Source organism: Penicillium expansum (assembly GCF_000769745.1).
Source record: "Penicillium expansum strain MD-8 chromosome Unknown contig126, whole genome shotgun sequence".
NCBI classification, from domain to species: Eukaryota; Fungi; Ascomycota; class Eurotiomycetes; order Eurotiales; family Aspergillaceae; genus Penicillium; species Penicillium expansum.
The window spans coordinates 154258-177866 of record NW_015971383.1 but is presented as its reverse complement, the minus strand read 5'-3'; the positions used below and the strand labels follow the sequence as shown (position 1 = coordinate 177866).

Below are 23609 nucleotides of genomic sequence, written 5' to 3'. Positions count from 1 at the left end.
ATGGCCTGCCCTCATAGCTTCGCCTTGATTTCCATCGCAGCCGCTTGCCGCAATTCCTTTCGAAGGATCTTACCTGTTGGGCTTTTGGGAATCTCAGGCACGAATATGACACCACCCCTCAATTGCTTATGCGATGTGAGATTATCTCTTACGAAGCTTTTGATTGCATCTTCTGTGATCTTACTCTGATCAGCGACGACATACGCACGTGGAAGGTCATTTCCCGCCATCTGGACGTCAGGAACTCCAATGACAGCGACATCCTTAATCAAAGAATGAGACAGCAAAAGACCTTCCAACTCTGCTGGTGCGACTTGAAGCGTGACCATAACTGTGAGAAAGTGACTTTGATTGTTCCTCGACGTGGAGGACGGTATCATCTTTTGCGAGCACATCGGGGTAGTCCACCCATAGTTAAGAAGTGTATCTTAATAGATGTAGCCTCTACTCACCAAACACGAGGGACGGAAGGTCTGTATTGGGTATGGTATAGTCCTTCACGGGGTTGTAGATAGTGCGAGAAGACATTGTTGCGGATGGAGAGGAGGAGAAAGTAAGACTGTTTGGTATCGGGCATATCGTGCATATGAAGAAAATGATCTACTTTTGATGTCCATAGGTGGAACTAACCCTTGTCCAGGTGATTTACCAGGTGGATTATATCCGGTAGAAGATATAGTATAGATACCATAATGTGGGTACAACATGCCCTATTGACCAATAGGATGTATGATACATCCGGTGGAAGGCAGACAGCCGGTGGAACTGGGGTATCAAAAACGGGAACTATATGGGGAACCTCGGTTGTGATCGGGGCTATGCGGTGCTTATATAGTTTACACAAACCTCGATAAGTGGGAAATAGATACCCTAACTTTATCTCCAAACATACAACCTGAACAGACAACATGGTCCACTCGACCAGCAGAAAACCCTCATCATCGACGGATGGCTTCTTCCAATCTATCCCCACTGTTCCCCCAGCATATACCTTTGTCAACGATGGGTCCGCAAACTCCAGCTCCCTTGCGGCTTCTGATGATTCTACCCTCGCGAGGATTCTCAATCTCTACCTACCACCTGAATCCTCTGTTGGTGTCTCAGTCCACAACCTATCGCGTCGTGCACTGGATCCAGTCATCCTAAACTTGGCCACCGATGCCGAGGTGAACCCACCTATCATCCGACCGCTTACTACCTTCGGCAACCAGAATCTCGTCGACCCATTAATCACCGGAGAAGGATGGAGAAAACTGAAAACCATCGGACAAGAGGAGGGCTTGGTTACAGCCGGCTACGATAAGAGTACTAAACAATGGAACCGACGCGTGCATCAGTTCGCACTGAACCATGTCTGGTCACCAAGTTCTGCGATGACGGGGTGTCCAGCCTCGATGACAGACGGAGCGGCCAAGTTGTTGGAGGGACGCTTGGACGACGTGGACGGTGACCAGCCCGGTCGCCGCGCGGTTATCCAAGAAGCATACAGACGTCTTGTATCGAATGACCCTAGCGAGGCCTGGACGAGCGGACAATGGATGACAGAGAGAACGGGTGGCAGTGATGTGCGAGAGACGGAGACACTGGCGCGGCGTCTGACAACACAAGAAATCTCGCAATATGTCGAACAGGGACGAGACGTGGATGCTCATGGATTGCAGCTTGGCCCATGGCGCATCGACGGGTTCAAGTGGTTCAGCAGTGCCACCGACTCCGACATGGCTCTGCTACTTGCACAGACCGACAAGGGTCTCAGCCTTTTCTTTGTCCCCATGCGCCGTAGCTCTGGCAAACAAAGCAACGCGAGCGAGCTGAACGGAATTCGTATCCAGCGTTTGAAGAATAAGCTGGGTACTAAGTCTTTACCTACAGCAGAATTGGAGTTGAAGGGGGTGCGTGGCTGGCTGGTCGGGGAAGAAGGAAAGGGCATCAATGCCATCTCGACTGTGCTCAATATTACGCGACTCTATTGCGCGGGTGCATCAGCAGCAGGTTGGGGCCGTGGGGTATCAATTTGCCGGGCGTACACTCGCATCCGTAAGACGCGTGGAGCGCTTCTGCAGGAAAATGTGCCCCATGTGCGGTGGATGGCAGATGAGATGATGAAGTATTCTGCGGCAATGCATTTCACATTTTTCGGGGTCGCACTGCAAGGTACTATGGAACAGAGCTGGGACTCCATGGTCCGCGGTACGAACGCTGCTGGGCTTATCCCGCAGGATCCTGTCAGGGCTGCGACTCTCCTGCGTCTGATCACACCTGCCTTGAAGGCTACTGTGAGTGTGAACTCGACTCACGGACTTCGCTCTTGCATGGAATGCCTGGGTGGAGTTGGTTACTGTGAGAATAATGAAGATGGCGGTGTTCTGAACATCGCCAAAATCTATCGGGACACGACCGTTAATGCCATCTGGGAGGGCACGGTCAGTGTAATGGCGGAGGACGTTATTCGAGTTCTTACCGACAAACGGTTGCAGGGTGCGAAGTCGGCTGGCTCAGTTTTGAATGAATGGACATGGGATATTTTGAAGACCTGCCAATCGAGGTTTCCGGGCGAGTGCGCCATTGTGGAGGGGAGACTAGACGCTCTAATCGAGACCACACAGAGTACAAGCAGGGAGGAACTCCTGTGGTGCGGTAGGGATATCCTCCAACATATTGCCGCTATAGTGTCCTCATGTTTGCTCATGTACGATGCATCTACCGATGACGATGAGCGTGCAAAACATATTGCTTCTAGGTGGGTACGCTCACAAGCACTCACAGGTGCTAAAGACACCTTGAAGTCCTCTTGGCAGTATGAGTCTGCCATTGATCGATTGATCTTTTTGGGCGAAGGCACTTCGGTCTTCAAGTTAGCGAAGATCTGATTATTATTACGCACTGGTAATTTGATGGATATCATGGACAGATATTGGATGTTTTGTCAACATGTCTTTTTGGTTTGCTGATTATATCAAACCATCAAGCCAAGTTTCAAGTTCGTAAGCATATCTCGTTTGAATGCCTCGTATCTTTGTTTTATATACGATTCATTAGCAAGGAAATATATATTTCGTAAGGCAAATATGACTGTACCTACCCTGTTTTGAGATTTCTGTAGAAGCCTGATGATCGATTTACACTGATGTCAAAGGAATAAGCGATCTACGCCATGCGAAATGTACAATCATCTGTGTTATTCCCTAATTGAAGTAGTTTTGTTTTATGGGGATTGTATAGGTATAAGTGAATGTGCATATTTCCATACCAGTATAGCCCATATTCATTTGAGCAGATTCGCACTTCAAGGTAACGTTGTCGGAAAACTGTGCCAAGCACCCAACGCCGCCATACCTGGTGTTAGATATGATGTTGAGGTCTGGTGGGTGCTTGGCACGGTTATACAAACCTGGGAACCGGTGATTTTCGGTCTTGCTCGGACTCTGCGGTTAATGTGGTTAACGTGGTGACCAGTTCATGTCGATTTATGCTCTATGTCTAATTGTCTAGGCTCGCTAGAATCCCCCATTGAGATACAATTACCCCGCAAATATAATCTCTCTCGTCGCTTTCTCTCCCCCCGGTAATTGTTGGTGGCGAGCGCGGGCGAGTTGTGGGGGAGGGCGTAGTATATAAATATCAATTGACAGACCATCCCATATTGTTCTGACTCTTTATCAAGCAGATTCGTTACTATTCTTTGCCATGTCCTCATCAAAGCCAAACAGTGTGAGGGAAGTAGAGAAATCCTTCCGTGATAAAAGTCTGGAGGCAACTCCCAATCTCCACCAGGCATATATAGAAGCTGGGTTGAGTATCGAGGATGCGAATTTCCTGGCCAACTTTTCAGATGAAAGAAGGAAGAAATGTGTTCGAAAGGTCAGCATGACTCCTACGGTTATGAAATACATCTAAAATTGAATTCAGGTTGATTGGCGTCTCTGTTCCGTATTGATGATTCTCTATCTTTGTTCCTACATTGACCGAGCAAATATTGGTAATCCATCATTTCCTCTGCACCGAAGCCCACTTCCTTGCTCACTCACGGGATAATCTTACAGGAAATGCTAAAAATTGAAGGCCTACTGCCGGATTTGAACATGTCTGGCACCCAGTACAACATTGCTCTGGCAATCTTCTTCGTCCCTTATGTGCTGTGCGGTAAGCGGAAACTTCGAGATACAATCCATCATTTGTCCTGTCTATATTAACTGGATTATAGAGGTTCCTAGCAACGTTTTACTAGGCAAATTCAAGAAGCCATCGGTGTATTTGGGAATCTTGACATTTTACTGGGGCACTGTTATAACCCTTACGGGGCTCTTCCAGAACTTTTCTGCGCTTTGTGCAACTCGTTTCCTGCTGGGTGTTTTTGAGTACAGCCACCTATTTCTTCTTACCTCAGATAAGTTGAGTTACTAATCTACTATCTTGATAGAGCTGGATTCTTCCCGGGAGCTGTCTGGCTCGTTTCTCGATGGTATTTGCAGCATGAGACTTAAACCAGACTTGCTCTTTTCTATACTTCGAGTTCATTATCTGGAGCTTTCTCCGGGCTTCTCGCATTTGGTCTCACAAAGATGGATAGCATTGGTGGCTATGCTGGCTGGAGATGGATCTTCATCATTGAAGGAGCCGCATCTGTACTCCTGGCATTTGTCTGTTACTTCTTTCTCGTGGAATCACTCGAGCTCTCCACCAAATGGCTGCAGCCTGATGAGATTCGGTATTTGTTGTTGCGAAAACAAGCCAAGAGAGGCCGTATCGTGGTTGACGAGAACCCGGACAAATTCGACTGGAAAACATTGTTCAGTGTCTTCAAGGATTCGCACCTCTACCTGCAAGTCCTGAATATATGGTCCAACACCGTTCCCAATTACGGCCTGAAGTTTTCCCTTCCCCAGATCATCACCAACATGGGATATACTGCCGCGAATGCTCAGCTGCTCTCAATACCCCCTTATGTCGCTGGTGAGATATCCGCCTATCTATTTGCACTCCTTGCAGACAAATTGAGATGGCGCATGCCGATCATTGTCACCGGCCAAATATTGGTGATTATTGCATTTGCGGTGCTCTTCTCACTAGCCGAAGATATTAAGAACAACATTGCGGCTTGCTATTTCGCAGTTGTTCTCGCTTGTATTGGTCTATACCCGATCCTCCCTGGAACCAACGCATGGACGTCCAATAATCTCGCCGGCCCAAGAAAACAAGGCATGGGCATCGCTTTCATGCTAAGTCTTGGCAATGCTGGCGGTCTTGTGGGTTCTTTTATCTACATTGAACGTGAAGCCCCAATGTACCCCACCGGATTTGGAAGCTCATTTGCGTTCGCCGCGGCAGGCGTGGCAGCAAGTATCATCCTAGAGGTCAAACTCTGGTGTACCAATAAACGGAACGCGGAGATGAGCAGAGAGGAGATTTACGATAAATATACCGACCACGAGCTACAGATGATGGGAGACCGGTCGCCGCTGTTCAAGTATATACTTTGAGTTGAGATTTCTTCTTTCTCTGTCCTTGGCTGCCGAATGGCGAGAATGGGAGTTAGGCCCGATATCTGTTGGGGTCAATGAGCAATATCAAGAAAATCATGGTTCTTGGTGCTTCGCACTATCCTTGGTAAAGAGAATAAAGAATATGATCACAAAAGATCCGTTGACAGTTCTGCGGCTATGAAAACCAAAAGAAAGGTTACTGTAGAATCCCCTACCCCTATACTACTGAAGGGGGTTGAGTAAGCACCGTGGACCTCCAGGACGATTAGATAAGCATCACCTGACCATTACATAAACATATGGCCCACCTGGGCAGCTGGGCGGATGACTAACTAAGCCCAATCCGACTTAGCGTGGCCCGATTAATATAGAGAACGAACTCCAGGGCTACTTACACACTATTTTATCCAAACGCTTTCTTGTTTCTACGTTTAAAATGTCTGATCTAGTATCTTATTAAAATTCGTGATGTTACGAGGGACTCAATCCACTCCTCGTGCGGATCTATCAACCCAAGCATGCGATACCTGTCGCAAGCGAAAGGTAAAATGCAAACTCCAACGATCCGGGCATACCTTGTCGCGGTGTGCACGATGTGAGAATTTAAACCTGTCATGCACTTTTGACTTACCCTCCAAAATCAGAGGACCTAAAAAGCGGTACGCCATATGACCGGCCTGCTGGAATTTCAGGGCCATGTCCTAACTCCCGTGAAGATACCCTGCAGAGATACGACCTGAAGCATACCAAATTCCAACGGTTCCATACAGGACTGATGATCTCTGCGATCGAGGACTATTCAAAGCAATTATGCAAGACTATCTGGATTACATCTACCCAATGGTTCCAATTGTACACCGTCCGTCATTCCGGAAAGCTCTACAGGAGGACCAAGACCGTGAAGATGATGGGTTCCTTGCACTCATTCTATCCATCGCCGCATTGGTAGTGGCTACCATGAGAAGCAGATTCCAGGCCTACCAATTAGATCCATACTCCTTGAGATTCTCGTCGCGCAAGGAGTTCATTCACTTCTGTTACCAGAAAGTAATGGGGCTGAGAACATCCTCGTATTTCGACGAGCTCAACTTTCAGAAATTTGCCGTTCCATATCTCTTCTTCGCAGCTTACCTACAGCTTGGAGATCACAATTGGTCTCGTATGTTGAGTGTAGAAGCGATGCAAATTGCACGTCTTTTGAATCTGCATCGGATTTCTGATTACGACGGCCTGAATTGTATCGAGACTCAACTACGCAAAAAGGGTTTCTGGCTTATGTTTTATGGTTTCGTGTGAGTGTTATCATGCATGCAAAAAAACATTTCTCGAGTCAACCTAACACGGTTATGTCTCCTTCAGCCACGCTCAACTACAGAATCTACTCGGCGAGCGACTCACTTATCTGGATCCAGTTTTGCTCGATTCCATCAATCCAGAAGATCTCATGCCACTTGGAGTGGATGATGAATTCATCTTTGAACATGAGGTGCTTCCAGCTGCCAACATCGAGACATGCTTGGTGTCAGGCTTTATTTTTCACTCGCGCGTGTTTTGGGCCGCGATCAGAAGCCCCAATCCAAACGCAGCTGCAGATGATCCATGTGCGTGTATTAGAGCGAAGGACACTGGGGCCCAAGTCTCTTACTTCCAAGAGCGCTTGAATTGTCTCCAAAATCTACTCATCGATATTCCCTCGTTTCTCCAACCATGGGAGTCAACCCCGGAAAACTTTAACGAGGATGTTATTGACGAGAATACAAAAGCCATTCGATTGCAACTCTCTTCAATACGAGCAAATCTACACGTCACTCATCTTTGGCTTCAGAGTCTCATCCTGGATCAATTGGAAGCCGCGCAGTCTCATCAACAGGCTCAGCCTTCAGCAACAAGTACCGGCCACCAACCCGCGGCTTTGGATCAAAGGTTGCTTTGGGTGGAGAGGGAAAAGCTTTGCCGTCAGTTGTTCTTCATTCTATTTAACTTTCCACGCTTGAGCTTGGAGGCGAATGGTTTGCATATAGCCAACAAAGTGCGCGATATCATGACAAGTCTTCTGGCCTGTCCTTTTCACCCTGATGATCCTATATCAAAACAGGCAGCTGAGTATGTTCAACTTTCCACTGACATCCTGTCTCGACTGGACAGCAGTGAAGGCATGAATACCATGCATCTACAGACATGGGTGGATACAGATCGTATCCAGACATGACTATCGGTAGATAATAGTGAGCCCTCTTTATATACATGTGTAAAGTGTGAATTTGAAGAGGAAAACATTTCATGGGAACATACAATTATCAATTAGCTACCTCCCAACTCCCAGACCAAAACACTGTTTCGTTTAGGTCCAAGGAGCCTTCCAAGAAGTCTCCGCGACTGCTTATTCCAACCATGACTTTATAGGTCCCACTGTGACTACACCAACTCCCGCTTTTCTCATCCCAGAAACTTGTTGCACGAATCAGATCCAGCGGAATCGTCACAACTTCTTCCGACAACGGTTCCAGCAAGCACTTGCGGAACTCCTTGAGTTCCTTGACAGGTCGCTTGATAGGCGGAGAAACAGGGGCCACATATACTTGGAGGACCTCTGCACCGATTCTCGATCCCGTGTTCTGCACCTTGCACTTTATTTGCAGAAGGCTGTCCGACTCCCTGATCAGCTCCAGATTTGAGAGCTTGAAAGTGGTGTAGGAGAGTCCGTGGCCAAAGGGGAACAGTGGATCAATTTCCAGCCCATCGTAGTATCGATATCCCACATAGACATCTTCGCCATACAGCACTCGGCCACCCTCGGATCGATAATTGAAGAAAGTGGGATTGTCTTTCAGGCGTCGAGGGAATGTAAGAGGAAGCTTGCCGGACTGTTCAAGAGAGCACATGTTGTTAGTTCCCCTTCTGCATGAGCGACATATATGCATGAACACTTACTGGATTTACATCACCGAATACGACATCAGCAATACCATTTCCTGTCTCGTTTCCTCCATACCATGCGTGGAGAATGCTTTTCGCTTTGTGGACCCAAGGCATCTCGACGGGAGTGCCACTTTGAATGACAATAGCGGTGTTAGGATTTGCATCCAACACTTGTGAAATCAACTCATCTGTATAGGGCGGCAAGCCCATGTGTGACCTGTCCTCGCCCTCTGATTCCCATTCGGCGCTTAGTCCTGCAAGTAGGATTACCTGGTCAACATTCGAAGCTACCTTCACAGCCTCAGCAATACCATCCTGAGGTGAGAGACGTTTGCATGCCCCAAAGCGGAATCCACCGTGTCCGAAATCGACCACACCAGGGACTCTGAATGTGCTAGTTTTGCCACATCCCCATTGGGCATGGATCTTGTATTTTCTCCCAGCCTCTAATTCCAAGGCTGCTCTGTCCTCCAGTGTTCCACTGCCGAAGAAGCTAGTTCCTGGTCTTTGGATGTCGGCATTGTTGATGAGAAGCTCACCGTCGACGTATAGCTTTGCTGTGCCATGAACGGTAAGTCCGAAATCGTACGTTCCGGACTCTTCCGGGGTAAAGTATCCCTCTGCATCTGCATACCAAGTCTTTTGCAACTCCGGATGGTCATAGTCCATGAAAATGATCATCGAATCGGTTTCGTGTCGTTGCTCGAGAGGCTTTCTAGTCGCCAACTTTGGTGAATCATTGAAAATGCTCAAGGTGAACCCAACCACATTATCTTCAGTGCGAAGACGCTTGCCGAGCAGGGGCAGCATTTGATGACCGTAGATACCCTGTGCGAACTCCACATCACCGAGAGCTGAAGCAGAGATACCATCAAAGGGCGTGACAGCATAGTACGGGTTCAATGCCGCACTGCCACCTCCACAGTAGGTGGCGATTTTAGCGTTAGGTCCAATGACTGCGACCTTTTTGTTCTTGTTGAATGGGAGGATATTATCATCGTTCTTCAGAAGTACAATCGCCTCCGACGCGATCTTTCTGAGCAGCGCTCGATCCTCAGGTCGATTTAGCTGGGTCTCTGGAGCGCGCTCAGGGACCCCTGATTTGCTTGCCTTTTGAACGAGTTTCAGAACTGCTCTGACCCGATCGTTCAATGCGGAAAGTGGGATTTTGTTGGATGTGATAGCGTGTGTCAAGGCAGCGCCGCGCCATCTTGGGGGGCCTGGCATCTCTAGATCTAGACCCGCCACCACAGCTTCGGAGGTGCTGTATGTTCCGAACCTGGAATCAAAGCAAATCGTGTATTAGTATCTCTGAGTGTGCACCNGGGGGGGGGGGGGGGGGGGGGGGGGGGGGGAGGACGTAGTTACCAGTCACTCATCACCAATCCATCCCAGCCCCATTCTCCACGAAGAATATCTTGTAGCAAAGTCTTGTTTTCAGCCGCATGTACACCATTAACCTTATTATATGCTGTCATGATTGCGTCCGGACTCCCAAGCGCGATCGCAATCTGAAACGGGAGGAGGTAAATTTCTCTCAACGCTCGATCAGTAACAATAGAGCTGACAGCCATACGTTCATGCTCTTGGTCATTGCAAACAAAGTGCTTGAGAGTCGCGCTGATATTCTTCTCTTTCAGTCCCCTGCAGTAGTGGCCCGCGAGAACACCAGACAGGATCGGGTCTTCAGAGTATGACTCGAAGCCTCTTCCTCCCAGTGGGCCTCGCGCGATATTGATCGTCGGACCAAGTAAAACGTGTGCGCCTTTAGCTTTCGCTTCTGCGGCGAGCACATGTCCAATCTCAACTGCGAGATCTCGATCAAATGTGGCGCCGATCGCAGTCCCGCACGGCAAGCATGCGGCGGGAACGCTGCTGAAAAAGCGAGTGCCCCGTACACCATTGGGACCATCGGAGACTCGGATTGAGGGGATACCTAGTCTGGGTATGGGAACGGTATGCCAAAAGTCCTCGCCTGTGCGTGAACAAGGGTCAGCTTCATCTCTCATGTTTGTGAACGCCAATCGCCCCGACGCGTAATACGCACCTGTCAAAAGTGCAACTTTTTCATCTTGTGTGAGTTGTTTGAGAATCACCTCAATGTCAGCTTTTGCGATTCTCGCAAAGGATTCATCCACCCCATTGATCGCAGTTTCGACAAACGGCATTTTGTCCTGGTGTTTGAAAAAACTAAAATCCCCCACATCAAGGAAAGGGCACCCTGCCTATGTATTTCAGGCTCTGGCGCCCGTAAGAAAGTCTCCATTTTTTTTTTCTCTCGTTCTTTTGCGTCACGAAGCACTTTCGCGAATTGTCGGAGCACATACCGAGTATCGCGGGTTGACCCCGAACGATGTGGTTGGTTGTCCTTGACCTCAACTGTGGATTTCTCCGTTTCTCCGTTTCTCCGTTTCTCCTTTTCTCCGCGTCCCGATAACTGGTTCAATGCCGACCCCGTTCCCCATGTACTCCGCAAAATTCATCCCGCAATCGCATTTCTGGAGAAGTGAATGCCGAAGAACTTGATGGAGTCGGATGACCATGTGAGCGGGTATATGAAAGACCGGATCACGGTAAAGGCCCATCTAATTGATTGGTCAACATACCCTTCATCGGTCTCAATTGTCTCTGAACCAACACAGTTTCGGAATTTCTGAGCGCGTTGAAAAGGAAAACCATAATCCTGAGAATGGGACCATCGGAAATAGCGGCAAAAGTCGTCGCCCTTGTTTGATAAAAGGCTCATACAACCCCGTGGTTTCTTTCGTCTACAAGCCTCCTACTTTTCGCGGGAACCATATCTGAACCGTCCACACCATGGGGGCCAATCCCACAAAGAATCCTGGCAACTCTGTTCCAGTTGATCATTTGACTGCTGTCCTCCCATTAGATGGTATTCCTTGGTGGAAGCAGCGGCATCTTTTGCGTCTTAACCTCATCATCCTTTCTTTGGTGTTGTACTCATCGGCCAACGGGTATGACGGATCCTTAATGAATGGTCTTGAGGCCTTGGATCAGTGGAAAACTTTCATGGACCATCCAGCCGGCGCTTGGCTTGGATGGATCAACGCAATCTACTGGCTCGGATGTGGTGTTGGATACCCAACTGCCGCCTGGATTGCCAATCGATATGGACGAAAGCCAGGAGTTTACGTGGGATATATCTTCCTGGTTCTCGGAAGTGTGCTCCAGGCAGCAGCACCAAATGACAAGGCATTCTTACTAGCCCGTCTATTCTTGGGGGTTGCCTCTGCTCTGTTTGGAAACGCTGTTCCCCTCTTAATCAACGAAATTGCCTACCCGACCCACCGTGGAATCCTCAATTCTCTTTTCATGTCAGGATGGTACGTGGGTGGAACGGTTGCGGCTTGGGTGGTTTTCGCTTCACGGACATACTCATCTCATTGGTCCTGGCGACTTCCATCACTTCTGCAAGCGCTGGTGCCTCTTGTTGCTTTGCCTGGATTTTTCCTCGCCCCAGAGAGCCCTCGGTGGTTGGTTTCAGTTGACCGGGAGGAGGAAGCACGTGAAATACTCACAAAATACCATGCTGCGGGTGATGCTTCCTCGCCTTTGGTCAACTACGAATTTCAGGAGATTCTCTCCACCATTCGGGCAGAGAAGGAGGCAAGTAATAACGGTTCTTATGCAGAGATGTTCAAGACACCTGGTAACCGTCGTCGCTTGATGATTTCTATCAGCTTGGGAATGTTTGCTCAATGGGTTGGCAATGGTGTGATTTCATACTACCTGGCCCTAATCCTGACATCTATTGGAGTTACCAACGTTCGAGACCAAACTCTCATCTCAGCTTGCCTCCAGATGTGGGACCTTGTATTTGCTGCAATTGGAGCCTTTTTGATTGATCGGCTCGGACGCCGCCCACTTTTCTTGGCCTCAGCCGTGATTATGTTTGTGAGTTATGTGCTTGTCACAGCTCTTTCGGGGTCATTCGCGACGACAGGCGATAGTGCAACCGGTGCTGCCGTCATCCCTTTCCTTTTCATTTTCTTCGCAGGATATTGTGTTGCGCTGTGAGTTTTCCCTGTTTCCTACTCCCACTCCCCTCTCCACGTTTACAGTTGCTAATAAAGCCCATCTGTTGCCAGGACCCCCTTCCTCACCTCTTATCCCTGCGAAATCTGGCCCTTCCGCCTTCGATCCCGCGGTCTGACTGTCACATGGGTCTCCACCATTGTTGGCATGTTTTTCAACACATTCGTCAACCCCATTGCATTGGATGCCATTGCATGGAAATATTATATTGTATTCATTGTTGTGCTGATGATATTCGGTATTACGGCATACTTTTTCTACCCCGAAACTAAAGGCTACTCACTGGAGCAAATCGCCGTGGTCTTCGACGGCCCAGATGCTCTGGTGGGAGGTAGTGCGGAGTATAAGACCCCGGTGGGTACCCTCGACGATTCAAAGAATGGTTCATCGACTGTTCATAACGAACTGGCTTGAGTGTAAATTAAATATTGAGTCGGAAATAGATGTTTAGCCATGATCAGGTAGACATGCTAGGCACTGGCTGACCAGATTAATCTTATGCAAAGGTCAAACGGATTTAACAGAGCTGTATGGTTCAAGCGTGCAAGCAAGAGGTGTCGATAATTTAATTCAAATTCGTCAAATTCTGTAACTCCCGATCAGGAATTGTGGTCTCATAATATAACAAAGTGGGGTGTTTTTGACCTCCCCAACAGTCAGCTTGCTTTAGTCGTCTTGAAATCCTTACTGCATATCGGGAAATGGGCTTGGCTCCAGGGGGTAATTCCCCAACAATATCTGAGTGACAATTTGTCTATGCATCAAATCGGCCAGGGTCAATTATTACCGCATAGGCATATAAAACCTAGCTTTTGTTTAATATGCAGGAAGTTCGTTGCGTTCTCTCGTTAATTCAACATTCCAATTTATGCCCTTTAGCCAATTCCTTCAAGCTAGAGGAACTTCCACTTATCTGGTAGGTATTTCACCCTTGATGTGAATGGCCAACCATGAATTCTGCCCAATAAAAGTGAAAAGGCATCGAAGAAGCCCCATGAGGTACATGTCAGTCTTTAAGTTCCTCATGTTCTAGAGAACAGGTAGCATACATTTTAGCATTGTCGAATCGCATCACTCAGAGAGCTAGGGAACCAAGGTAGTAATTATCACAGGTTATACTCCTAGAAACATATATATTGTCTTTGGGAGGTGCTTCTTTAAACAAGTATCTATTAGTTCACTATACAATCCACAGTATGGGATATGTCTCTATCTCCCGAGTTGACATTCATCGCAAGTGTCCTCCTAGATTATATCTTGGGGGTCTTACACGTGCTGGGTAGTTGAATTAACATGTATGTGCTAATGTAAATGGAGACGCATCTTAGGTGGGGTTCCCTGCTCGCTTATGCCGCTGGCTTGACTATTAGATACGCTATACGTTCACTAAGCGCTCTATAACCTTAGTCTGAGTACCTGCATATGTAGGTACTAGTGATTATGACCTGAATGCTCACCGAGCACCTAAACATAACCTGAGCATTATTTTGATGTTACTAAGCATGAGCATCCCCTGGGGCACTGACCGCGGGAGTATCCGTGGATCCATGGATCATTTGGCTGCTTACTAAGTACCATTACGTGATGACTGACTAATCCCCCCTGTGCTGGAAGATACCTACTCAGTGGAGAGGCGTAAAGCGGCGGCACCCCGATCAGGAAATTCGCATACGCGGCCTTAACTCCGGTACATAGTTACAGCTACTAGGGTGCATATGTACGACTCCGTACTTCCTGCATCTAGGCTATTCCGGGAATGTTCCCGAACTCTCTCATCTCCACCATATCCACAACTCCCGCCTGGCTGCAACTCACCAAATTAGAACAAGCGCGGGCCAAGTCCTCGACCGTTTTGACAAAGGTCCCTCCGAGGCTGCCGGCTGTAACTAGTCGAGATAACAGGGGAAAAGACTCCAGAAAGGACTAATGCGCTTGTCTTTTATTGGCGCAGGCTATTTGCGCGGGCGGGATGCACTATAATGTAACGGCTGGCAAGTGGGATTGGTGATTTTCAATCCTCCTATCTATGGATCAAATTTAGTACTTTCCCCGCAGCAGATTGCTACATTTCCATGTGGATATCCCGCTTGGCATAACTTTCATTTATGAGAACGGTGTGTTGTTCTTTGATCCTTCAAATCCCACTGAAATAGGCAAGAGCAAACGCATTAGGTACATGATCGTCACTCAATTTTCTGTCAGAATCAACATCTATGGACCGAATACGAGATTGAAGCCTCAAGAAGTATGGAAGGATAAAAAAACGTGCTTTAGATTGACCTCTAGGGGTGGAGGACATATTGTCTCACTTTCAATGTGGTACTAGCGCAGCCAATTACCGCCATTGGGTGCATGACACGTTAATTTGTTGTGGGGCTTGCCATATGCAAGGTTGTAGCCCTAGTCTCGAGGTTCCTTGCGCGTATATCGTACGGTAGAAACGAGGAAACCGGCATCGGAAAAGGACGTCTATAGTATCGGTCTAAACTAGCGCAGCTAGCTGTCTCAGTATGGTCGATTTTTGAATTTCGATTATTTATACAACCCGGGGCCCCCTCGGCTGGTACATGTGCGTTGTGCAGCTCGTATTTTCTTAAATCCACAAACAGTTGCGAATCATCATGGCAGACAAAATAGCCGACGAGTATGCCGAGAGCATTGATCCTGAAATCTACGCCAACAATCCCGCATACTCCTCCCTCTTTGACCCATATATTCACAAGCAAACGATTATCGCCGACCATGTCTCAGTGCAATGCCACATAGACCTCAATGGAATTGATGCCGTTGGGTCCAAGTTCGGCAATCTGAATGCACATGCTGGTAATTTTACTTCGCTATGTGCGCCAAATTGCCTACCCGAAAGATTGGCACTTGTCGCTTACACTGTTGAATATGCATTCCTTCATGATGGTATGTGAATATGTCTCTACTCTATTTTTCAAAAACTAACATCAATCGACAGATGAAACCGATAATGCTGCTGATCAAGAAGCTGTACGATAACCAGAAAATGTTCCGTGTGTGCGGATTGAAAAACTGACGCGCTATTTAGTTGTCGCTTGAGAATAAGATGCTTCATCAGGCTATTAACCAGAGCGGCATGACTTCTGTGTCGACCAGAGTTTCACCTAAAGCACAACGCAAAGCCGAGGTCCAGGCCAAGATTGCCGCTGAGTACCTGCGTCTTGACCCCGTGTTCGGCGAATGGTTCCTTAAGGCTTGGCAAACATTCACTGCTTCAGTACAGGACGTGAGAAGTCTTGAATTCCCTAATCTGGATGACTACCTAGCGTTCAGAATTGTTGATGCAGCAGCAGAGTATGTCAACTCATTCCAAATTCCAGAACTAGAACTGATTATTTGAAAGCTGGACCCTCTATAATTTCCGATGGGGATCAGGCATCACTCTCACTCCTGAGGAAGAAAAAATCGCCGACCCTATGAGCTACGCCGCATATGCGGAATTATGTCTTGTGAATGACTTGTTCTCTTGGGACAAGGAATACGCAGCTTATGTCAAAAGCAATGGCGACGTGCCATTGGTTAATGCAGTACACATTGTTGCGGTTACACAGGGTCTGACGCACTGCGCAGCGAAGGCAGTTGTTCAGGCTGAGGTACGAGCACACGAAGAGCGATTTTGTTTCCTGAAAGAACAGTATGAGGCGACATCTAGCCCATCAGAATCAGTTCTTCGCTGGTTAAAACTGCTTGAGCACTCCATGGCTGGAAACTGGGTGTGGAGTCTTTGCGTTCCTCGTTACTTCAAGGTTGACAGGAATCCTTATAAAGATCACCTTGCGAAGTTCGGCAGCGATGCCGTGCGAGTTCTCACGCCCCAAAATGAGCTTCTTGACTCTAAAAAAGAGACCAAAGAGACTGAGCAGAGCGTGGTCAAAGCTCCCAGCCCAAGTAAGTATAAATCCATATCTCGGCTAGTTTCAAGATACTCTCGATCGTGAATCAACGGGACTAACCATGTCTCAGAAACAACAGTTGAGAGCGATGTTCTGGCCAAGTACTCCTCTGGGTATCCCGAAATTAACGAGGCAAGTCTCTATCTCGAAGAATCGCTAAAGGCTAGAAGGCCTAAGTGCTAACTTGAAATTGACAGCCCGTGTTGAACCCTTACGCCTACATTAACTCCCTTCCTTCCAAGAATGTGAGACAGACATTGATAGCGGCTCTGAATTCATGGTACAAGGTGCCCGTGAAGTCCCTCTTGATCATAGAGGGTGCAGTCAACTTCCTGCACAACTCGTCATTATTGTAAACGAGCCCAACCCAACGCGAAATTTTCTCATTACTGACCTTTAAACAGGCTCGATGATATTCAAGATGGAAGTGTGCTCAGACGCGGAAGGCCAGTGGCGCATCAGATATTTGGCGTTGGCCAAACTATCAACACTGCGACATATCTGATGAATGAAGCCTTGTCTCTTATCCAGATGCTTTCGCCATCTGCGGTAACAGTTTACACCGGTAGGATTACCCTGTTGCATGTGTGAAAAACCTTTCGACTGACAGGAGCAGATGAAATGCGTAATCTCCAGCTTGGACAGGGACGCGATCTCCACTGGAGTTATCACACGCATGTCCCGACCCCTGCACAATATATCGGCATGGTTGATGGCAGTACGTATTGACACGTCTATCTTCTTGTATCCACTTACTAATCATCTTATAGAGACTGGTGGCCTCTTCCGCCTCATCAGCCGTCTGATGAGATCAGAGGCGACTACGAATAGGTAATTTAACACTCACAGCACAACAGACTAAGATCAAAGCTAACATATTCTAGCGACCTTGATATAAGTCAGTTTGCGACCTTGCTTGGAAGACACTTCCAAATCCGAGATGACTATCAGAACCTTCAAAGCGAAGATGTAAGAAATCCTCCTACTCTAATTATAAGCACGCATCATACTAACACGTTGCTTCAGTACACAAAGAACAAGGGCTTCTGTGACGATCTCGATGAAGGGAAGTTATCTTTCCCGATCATCGTATCTATGCAATCCCCTGGCTTCTCCAACACAGCATTGTCAAGCATCTTCAAGGGTTCCCAAAAAGGCGAAACCCTGACACTCGAGATGAAACAGTACATACTGGAGGAGATCACTGCTCGGGGAGCTTTCACCGAAACGAAAGCTGTGTTGAGGAAATTGCATACCGAACTGCTCCGCCTCCTCGTGGAAACCGAAAAGCTAGCCGGCGGAATCGAGAATTGGGCACTGCGGTTGTTGATTATGAAGCTTGACCTCGGAGATGAGAAGAAAAAGGTCGCACATAAGACTGATTCCGCTTGGAAGATCAACCAGCGACGGGCGTGGAAAGGAAGTCAGAAGAATGGGCGACCTATTGATAAGGCTTGCTTTTTGAGGGCTATGGAAGAGGCGACTCAGAAATGAGTCTTGCTTATAGATCAATCTTACCTAGAGGTTCACGAGGATACGAATTAGATAGTACAGGAGTTTTTGAAATAAATTCATCTTTCATTTATACTAGGACTGTACAAGTTGCGGGTAACGTGTTTCCAGAAGAAAGTGGATCGATTTGGGTTCGTAAGGAGCTTCGTACTGAGTTATACACCTATCTACTACATAAGAACAAAATGAACAGATATGCCGAACTAAATACCATAGACCTAGTCGCAGAATCTTATGCTGTGCGATCAATTTTGTTCCGGATTCTGGGCATATTCGATAGTCGCTGGCGCGTTTCGAGATGAAGATTTCGGTAACGTTGTCGAGCACAACGCAGGCGACCAGCAACATCTTCTAATGCTTGTAGATGAAGGGAGTTTTAGAGGGTTGGGGGAAAGAAGGGAAATGGAAAAGTTGCAGATGGAGGGAAATTAACTATAGATGCTTAGAAGGACCAGCCACGCGACCTTCTAAGTAGTGGACCCAAACATGACGCAGCGCAAAGCTTGTAGCCTCATTAGATTAATTGAGCCAAACTCGAACGTCACCCACTCTGGCCCACCTTGCCAAGATATTTTAAATGAGATAGAGAATGGCATTCTTCCATGACACAATCATTATACCATCATATCGGTCAAAAGAAGAAAATCCACCAAGGCCAGGACCCGAACCTGGATCACTGCTATGCCTTGAAGAGCTCCCCATACGACGATAACGTCCCACAGATATGGCCCCTGGGACCCGACCTATCACATTCTGTCATTCTCTCCCACACACGGCCCAATACATACGGCTATGGGCAGTGGAACGCAGGGCTTCCCGTCTAATAGCTTGAAAGAGAATAAAGGGTGGAAAATGTCGTCGACTGCAACGGTTGGCAACATGTGAAGGAGGAGTATTATAATGAGAACGAGCTACACATTAGCTTGGAAGATACAGTGGGAGTCGAAGATATATTTGTCTACTCGCCAATACCCGAAACTACCCTTGGCTACATCGGGTTACTCTCGAAACAACCCCGCAATGACCACCGGCGACTGTCGACTTGAAACATTTCCCTCCAATCTTGAATCAGATTTCATCAATTATATATTGTTCTATCTACTTAGTGACACTGCCTCCGATGTCATCAGATACAAAGCCGACTATTATTCTCGTCCATGGCGCATGGCATGGCTCGTGGTGCTGGAAATTCCAAATTCCCGAACTCGAAGCTCTCGGCTATGTTGTGGAGACTGTAGACTTACCATGCGTCAGTGGGGTAGTTGGTACGACCCAATTCGACGACGCTGCCCAGGTACGGTCCGTTGTGGAATCGCAGACTGCTATGAGTAAGCGCGTCGTTCTCCTGGCGCATTCCTATGGAGGACCAATTGCCAGCGCTGCTATCAAGGGGCTGTCCGAAAAGGGCGTGCTAGGAATGATTGCTCTATCTGCTTTTATCTTTCCTGGGGGCATGGACCAAGGCGCAGTCATTCGCAACATTGGCGGGCTACCCTACGTCACGTGGGACGTGCCGAGTGAAGGTCTTTTCCAAACGAAAGACCCTCGCAGCTTGTTCTTCCCCCCAGATGCACCATCAGATCGGATAGAATGGGCAGTACCGCAGCTTCGTCCTCAGAGCATGGCTGCCAACATGGGCATTGTCCCTCCTCAAGCCTGGCAGGATGACTCTTATACTGGGAGATTGGGCTATATTAGGTGCACAGCCGATGTCGTCATTCCTCTGGAACAACAGGATACCATGATAGCAGGCGCAGGCAGCCAGGGTAAATGGGTAGTTCGCACTCTTGAAGGATCCGGCCACAGCCCCTTCCTGTCGCGCCCACATGAAGTAGCAGCTGCACTTGATGAGATCATCAATGATTTTGAAGCCAAGCTATAAGAAGAACAATGACATATAGGTCGTTGTTGAGGTCATTGATTTTGTACCAGCCACTGGAGTCGGAGTTTCTCAATATATTCAAAGTGATACCTTGGATATGGCGGATAGAGGAAGTACTATCAACTCAATGCATCACCACATACCCTTGGTATCTCACTTGGAACAAATAGGGATATATTCACTTCACTTTCGAATTTTGATTCTATATTTCCATCTTGCTGCTAGTGATCTTCACCATGCTAATATATACAAATAGTGAAGATCGCTCTAAGGCTAGCTGCTTCTACGACTTCCGCGCGACAGCCACAACCCGCGGCATCGACAAAGCCACACCATGGACCGCCTCTACGGCAAGATCCTTTAGCAACAGCCGAATATTCTCCGCATCATGCACCAAGTCTTTTTTCTCCAACGAGAGTGCAAACTCCTCCATGGTAACCAAATGCTGCTCTCCATTCGCGGTAGCAAGCTCCACACGATCTTGGAAATGATCCAACCGTGGGCTCTCAAACCCATTCTGCTCCATCAGAGTAGGCAAATTCAATACCCAGTCATGGCGGCCATTTGAGTAAACGAATTGGAGCAGCTGATCAAATGCGGGGGTTGCCAACGCGGGGTCTGCCTTTACCACATGGGTGTCTGGGTAATTGAGATCGTCCCATTGGATGTATCCACCCGGTTTGAGTAGACGTGCTACGTTCCGGATGACGGGAACCGGATCACTGTTCTGCACGACAAGTATAAGGAGGCGGAGGTGGACCATGTCGTATTTTCCCACTAGGTGCTCTGGGACAGGGTCAAAGAGGTTCCAGTCATGGAGAGTAAGGTGCTTGGGGAGCCATTGGGTTGGAGGGGTATTGGAGAGGTCGATGTCGTAGCCGTCAAGTGTGGCAGTAGGTGCTGAGTGGGCTACATCGAGTAGCCAGATAGCAGTTCCGGTGCCGATGTCCGCGATGGCGGGATTGGGAGGGATGGGAATGGAAGGGTGGATGTTGAATTTCAGGGATTCTTTCCAAAGGTAGAATTGGAGGTTGAGGCGACAAGCAGCGGCATGACCTCGGCCAAGCATATAGCCTTTGCTGTCTGCAAGGTGGAAGCCAGATTGAATGGTTGAAGACATAGTGGAGAGCAAGCCCGATTAGGAAAATGATCAAGGAAATCAACGGGGAGGGTTGTTGGTGAAGGAGGGGCAATTCGCTCTCGATCTTGTCTGATCCTGAAAATAAAAAGTGAACTCAGCCTACTGTGGTATCTGACAACCCCCAATTTTTTAAAACCAGGAACGGTCAATCGGAGGAGATCTGGCGTCATCTTACATGTTGCTTATTCGCGAGATAGCGAGATAGCGCTGACTACAGCGCAGTGCCCCCACTCACGGAGAGGGGTGCAGGTGGATACAGACTCGCCCTTGGTCTACAGGTAGGTTGGGCATATAAAATTGGACCTAGAATGACGGGAGACCATTTATCACCGCCGTGGTTCCTGATCCTCAACCGACTCACACATCATGCGTTCGATTCTGGTTGCCCTGGCCGTGGGAAATGGCACCGGCCCCGAGTTGCTGGCCATATTCGAGAGGGTCATCATCGCATTGGCAGCGCCATACAACATGGAAGTCCGATTCGTCACTTCTCCGCGGACTTACCATTCCTACTCATCACTCCTGGCCATCAATGACACCGACGTAGTGAGTAGTGAGACCCTCACGGATGCGGATCACTACGAAAGCTTCTGTCGCCAAGTAGTGACTTTTGGAGCATGCGCCATATTTCGCACCTCCATCAGCGCGCAGGCGCTTTACATGGTTCGAGATCGACTACAGGCTGTGAAAGTGGAGAACTTCAAAATGAGCCCTTCTACATCGATCCTACTAGTGCGAGATCAGGCACAGGGATTCTACTCCGGTTTGAACACGATTGATTCAAACCAGGAGATAGTTTCACGATCATCATATTTCAGCAAGAAGGTCTTCGAGCAGGTCCTCACTTTCTCACTTGCACGTGCTCGCGAGACTTGGGGCCCTGAAACCCCTATCACGACTGCCACACTGGTGTACAAGTTCCACCTCTTCGACGGGCTTTTCTATTCGTGGGCAAAGGAGTGGAAGGAATATTATGGCGTGGACATTCAATTTATCCAGGGCGACACGATGAATCGCAATCTATTAGCGTTCGGTGTCCAGGGCCACCAACTGATGATATGCGCAAATGAATACGCAGATATCATGCAGACGATGCTACTAGATCGGCTCGGTTTTGGCGCCCAGGAGTCTGCATGCGCCGAAAATGTGTATCTCTCGGCCGGAGTGAAGCAGGGCCTAAGCGAGTACCAGACAGCGCATGGCTCCGCTGACGACATTACCGGGAAGGGCGTGGTCAATCCGACAGCGACAATTCGCGCAGCGGCGGCTCTACTGGAGCGCCATGGGGGATGTCAGGGTATTCAACGCCAAATGGATGTTACCCTTGAGGAGATGCGTGCGAAGGACATCCGCACACTGGATCAAGGCGGCACGACCAAGACTCAAGCCTTTGTGGATGCTCTGCTGCAAATGATCACCCCGAATATCCCCGTAAATGTCTGTGCAAGTCATCCTTCTGTAATAGGGGCTTTGGCCCCGGCCCCACACGGGAACAAGTCGTGTCTCATGGTGATGGATTTCCAGAACGACTTCATGACGCAGTACAAGACGCCCCGGGTGATGCTGCGGATCAAAGAACACATGCCGCGGCTCGTGGAGTGGGCGCGCCGGGAGGGGATGGACGTCGCCTGGGTGCGATTTCTCGGCGACGAGAAATATCAACCTGAGACATGGCGGCGGCGCAACCAGCTACAGGGCCGGCGGGCCTGGTGCAAAGAAGGCACATGGGGGGCGGAGGTTGCGAGTTGCGTGCAGATCCAACCGCATGACCGGATATTTGACAAAAAGGCCTACTACGACCCATTCTTAGGGGCGGACTTTGTGACCTATGCGACAGGATTCGAGCATCTTGTGGTGGTGGGCCTATTTGCGGATATATGTGTGGATGCGGCGGTCCGAGGCGCATTCCAACGGGGCCTGTGGACCACCGTGGTCCGCGAGTGCACCGCGGGTTTGCATCTGCCTGAAGAGCAGAGCTTTGCTTACATGGAAGCTGTTTACGGCACCAAGGTGGTAGGGGTTGATCAATTGCTATCGACCGGGCCGGTGGCTAGTCTATAGGCTGTTGGATGCAACCGAGGGGCCAAAAGGATTCGGGTTGCATTCAATTGAAACTAGCGCTACATTTATCGTGACTAGCAGCAAGAAAATTGATTGCAACACATGATTCTCCTTGCACAATGGATACTTTCATGATGGTTCGAAACAAATATTGTTCCATACATATATAGTACGTGGAGCAGAAATATGTTAAAACGGTTTTTTCTTTGAATAGTTAATTGTGACCTAGATTTTTCATCCATGTTGTATGTTATCTTTAATTCTCCAACAGACCAGGATCGAATGTCCATTATCCTGACTCTCTTGATTGTCAGCTTCTACTAGCCCCAATGAGGAAATTGGTTGTTTACAAAGCGCTTCGGCCCTCCCGGACTCCCGAGGTCCGCCCGGACACTTCCAGGTATAACCTGATTTGGTATAGTGAGTTAATATATCCTACAGAAGCAAAGCAATCGCGCGATGCGCTAATAAGAGCCAAGGACCACCGGTGGAAATTGATCTTCAGCCATGAGTTTCGGTAGATGCATGCGCAGCGCACCATTGATTTGTTCCCCGAATGGAGAGATCGTTCATTCACCATCCCACGTGGGTATATCGCACAAAGTAATAATTAAGAATGGGGGGTCATCCCTCCG

General features: G+C 48.3%; 10 protein-coding genes across 10 annotated transcripts; 7 read left to right on the top strand and 3 right to left on the bottom strand.

The window, feature by feature from the left end:
* Positions 1 to 11: 11 nt before the first annotated feature.
* Positions 12 to 528, bottom strand: PEX2_038500 (uncharacterized protein; the record flags this gene model as incomplete). The annotated part of the gene is made up of 2 exons (XM_016741125.1): positions 12 to 331; positions 453 to 528. The coding sequence occupies 2 exons, from the start codon at positions 526 to 528 to the stop codon at positions 12 to 14; spliced, it is 396 nt and encodes a 131-aa protein (XP_016596830.1).
* A 380-nt stretch (positions 529 to 908) lies between these two features.
* Positions 909 to 2870, top strand: PEX2_038490 (Acyl-CoA oxidase/dehydrogenase, type 1; the record flags this gene model as incomplete). The annotated part of the gene is made up of 1 exon (XM_016741124.1): positions 909 to 2870. One exon carries the CDS (start codon positions 909 to 911, stop codon positions 2868 to 2870), a length of 1962 nt encoding a protein of 653 aa, XP_016596829.1.
* Positions 2871 to 4046: 1176 nt separating this feature from the next.
* PEX2_038480 (uncharacterized protein) lies at positions 4047 to 5480 on the top strand (the record flags this gene model as incomplete). Its single annotated transcript, XM_016741123.1, has 4 exons — positions 4047 to 4143; positions 4205 to 4358; positions 4421 to 4462; positions 4514 to 5480. 4 exons carry the CDS (start codon positions 4047 to 4049, stop codon positions 5478 to 5480), a joined length of 1260 nt encoding a protein of 419 aa, XP_016596828.1.
* An 813-nt stretch (positions 5481 to 6293) lies between these two features.
* On the top strand, positions 6294 to 7692 carry PEX2_038470 (fungal specific transcription factor domain-containing protein; the record flags this gene model as incomplete). Its single annotated transcript, XM_016741122.1, has 2 exons — positions 6294 to 6775; positions 6843 to 7692. The coding sequence occupies 2 exons, from the start codon at positions 6294 to 6296 to the stop codon at positions 7690 to 7692; spliced, it is 1332 nt and encodes a 443-aa protein (XP_016596827.1).
* An 88-nt stretch (positions 7693 to 7780) lies between these two features.
* Positions 7781 to 10570, bottom strand: PEX2_038460 (beta-glucosidase; the record flags this gene model as incomplete). The annotated part of the gene is made up of 3 exons (XM_016741121.1): positions 7781 to 8347; positions 8415 to 9681; positions 9771 to 10570. 3 exons carry the CDS (start codon positions 10568 to 10570, stop codon positions 7781 to 7783), a joined length of 2634 nt encoding a protein of 877 aa, XP_016596826.1.
* Positions 10571 to 11219: 649 nt separating this feature from the next.
* On the top strand, positions 11220 to 12872 carry PEX2_038450 (Major facilitator superfamily domain, general substrate transporter; the record flags this gene model as incomplete). Its single annotated transcript, XM_016741120.1, has 2 exons — positions 11220 to 12436; positions 12512 to 12872. 2 exons carry the CDS (start codon positions 11220 to 11222, stop codon positions 12870 to 12872), a joined length of 1578 nt encoding a protein of 525 aa, XP_016596825.1.
* Positions 12873 to 15079: 2207 nt separating this feature from the next.
* PEX2_038440 (bifunctional terpene synthase/polyprenyl synthetase family protein) lies at positions 15080 to 17872 on the top strand (the record flags this gene model as incomplete). The annotated part of the gene is made up of 10 exons (XM_016741119.1): positions 15080 to 15371; positions 15424 to 15455; positions 15514 to 15779; positions 15829 to 16373; positions 16449 to 16491; positions 16783 to 16943; positions 16995 to 17096; positions 17149 to 17209; positions 17263 to 17347; positions 17405 to 17872. 10 exons carry the CDS (start codon positions 15080 to 15082, stop codon positions 17870 to 17872), a joined length of 2055 nt encoding a protein of 684 aa, XP_016596824.1.
* A 1138-nt stretch (positions 17873 to 19010) lies between these two features.
* Positions 19011 to 19772, top strand: PEX2_038430 (alpha/beta hydrolase; the record flags this gene model as incomplete). The annotated part of the gene is made up of 1 exon (XM_016741118.1): positions 19011 to 19772. The coding sequence occupies one exon, from the start codon at positions 19011 to 19013 to the stop codon at positions 19770 to 19772; it is 762 nt and encodes a 253-aa protein (XP_016596823.1).
* Positions 19773 to 20055: 283 nt separating this feature from the next.
* PEX2_038420 (uncharacterized protein) lies at positions 20056 to 20892 on the bottom strand (the record flags this gene model as incomplete). The annotated part of the gene is made up of 1 exon (XM_016741117.1): positions 20056 to 20892. One exon carries the CDS (start codon positions 20890 to 20892, stop codon positions 20056 to 20058), a length of 837 nt encoding a protein of 278 aa, XP_016596822.1.
* A 387-nt stretch (positions 20893 to 21279) lies between these two features.
* PEX2_038410 (uncharacterized protein) lies at positions 21280 to 22974 on the top strand (the record flags this gene model as incomplete). Its single annotated transcript, XM_016741116.1, has 1 exon — positions 21280 to 22974. One exon carries the CDS (start codon positions 21280 to 21282, stop codon positions 22972 to 22974), a length of 1695 nt encoding a protein of 564 aa, XP_016596821.1.
* Positions 22975 to 23609: the final 635 nt, after the last annotated feature.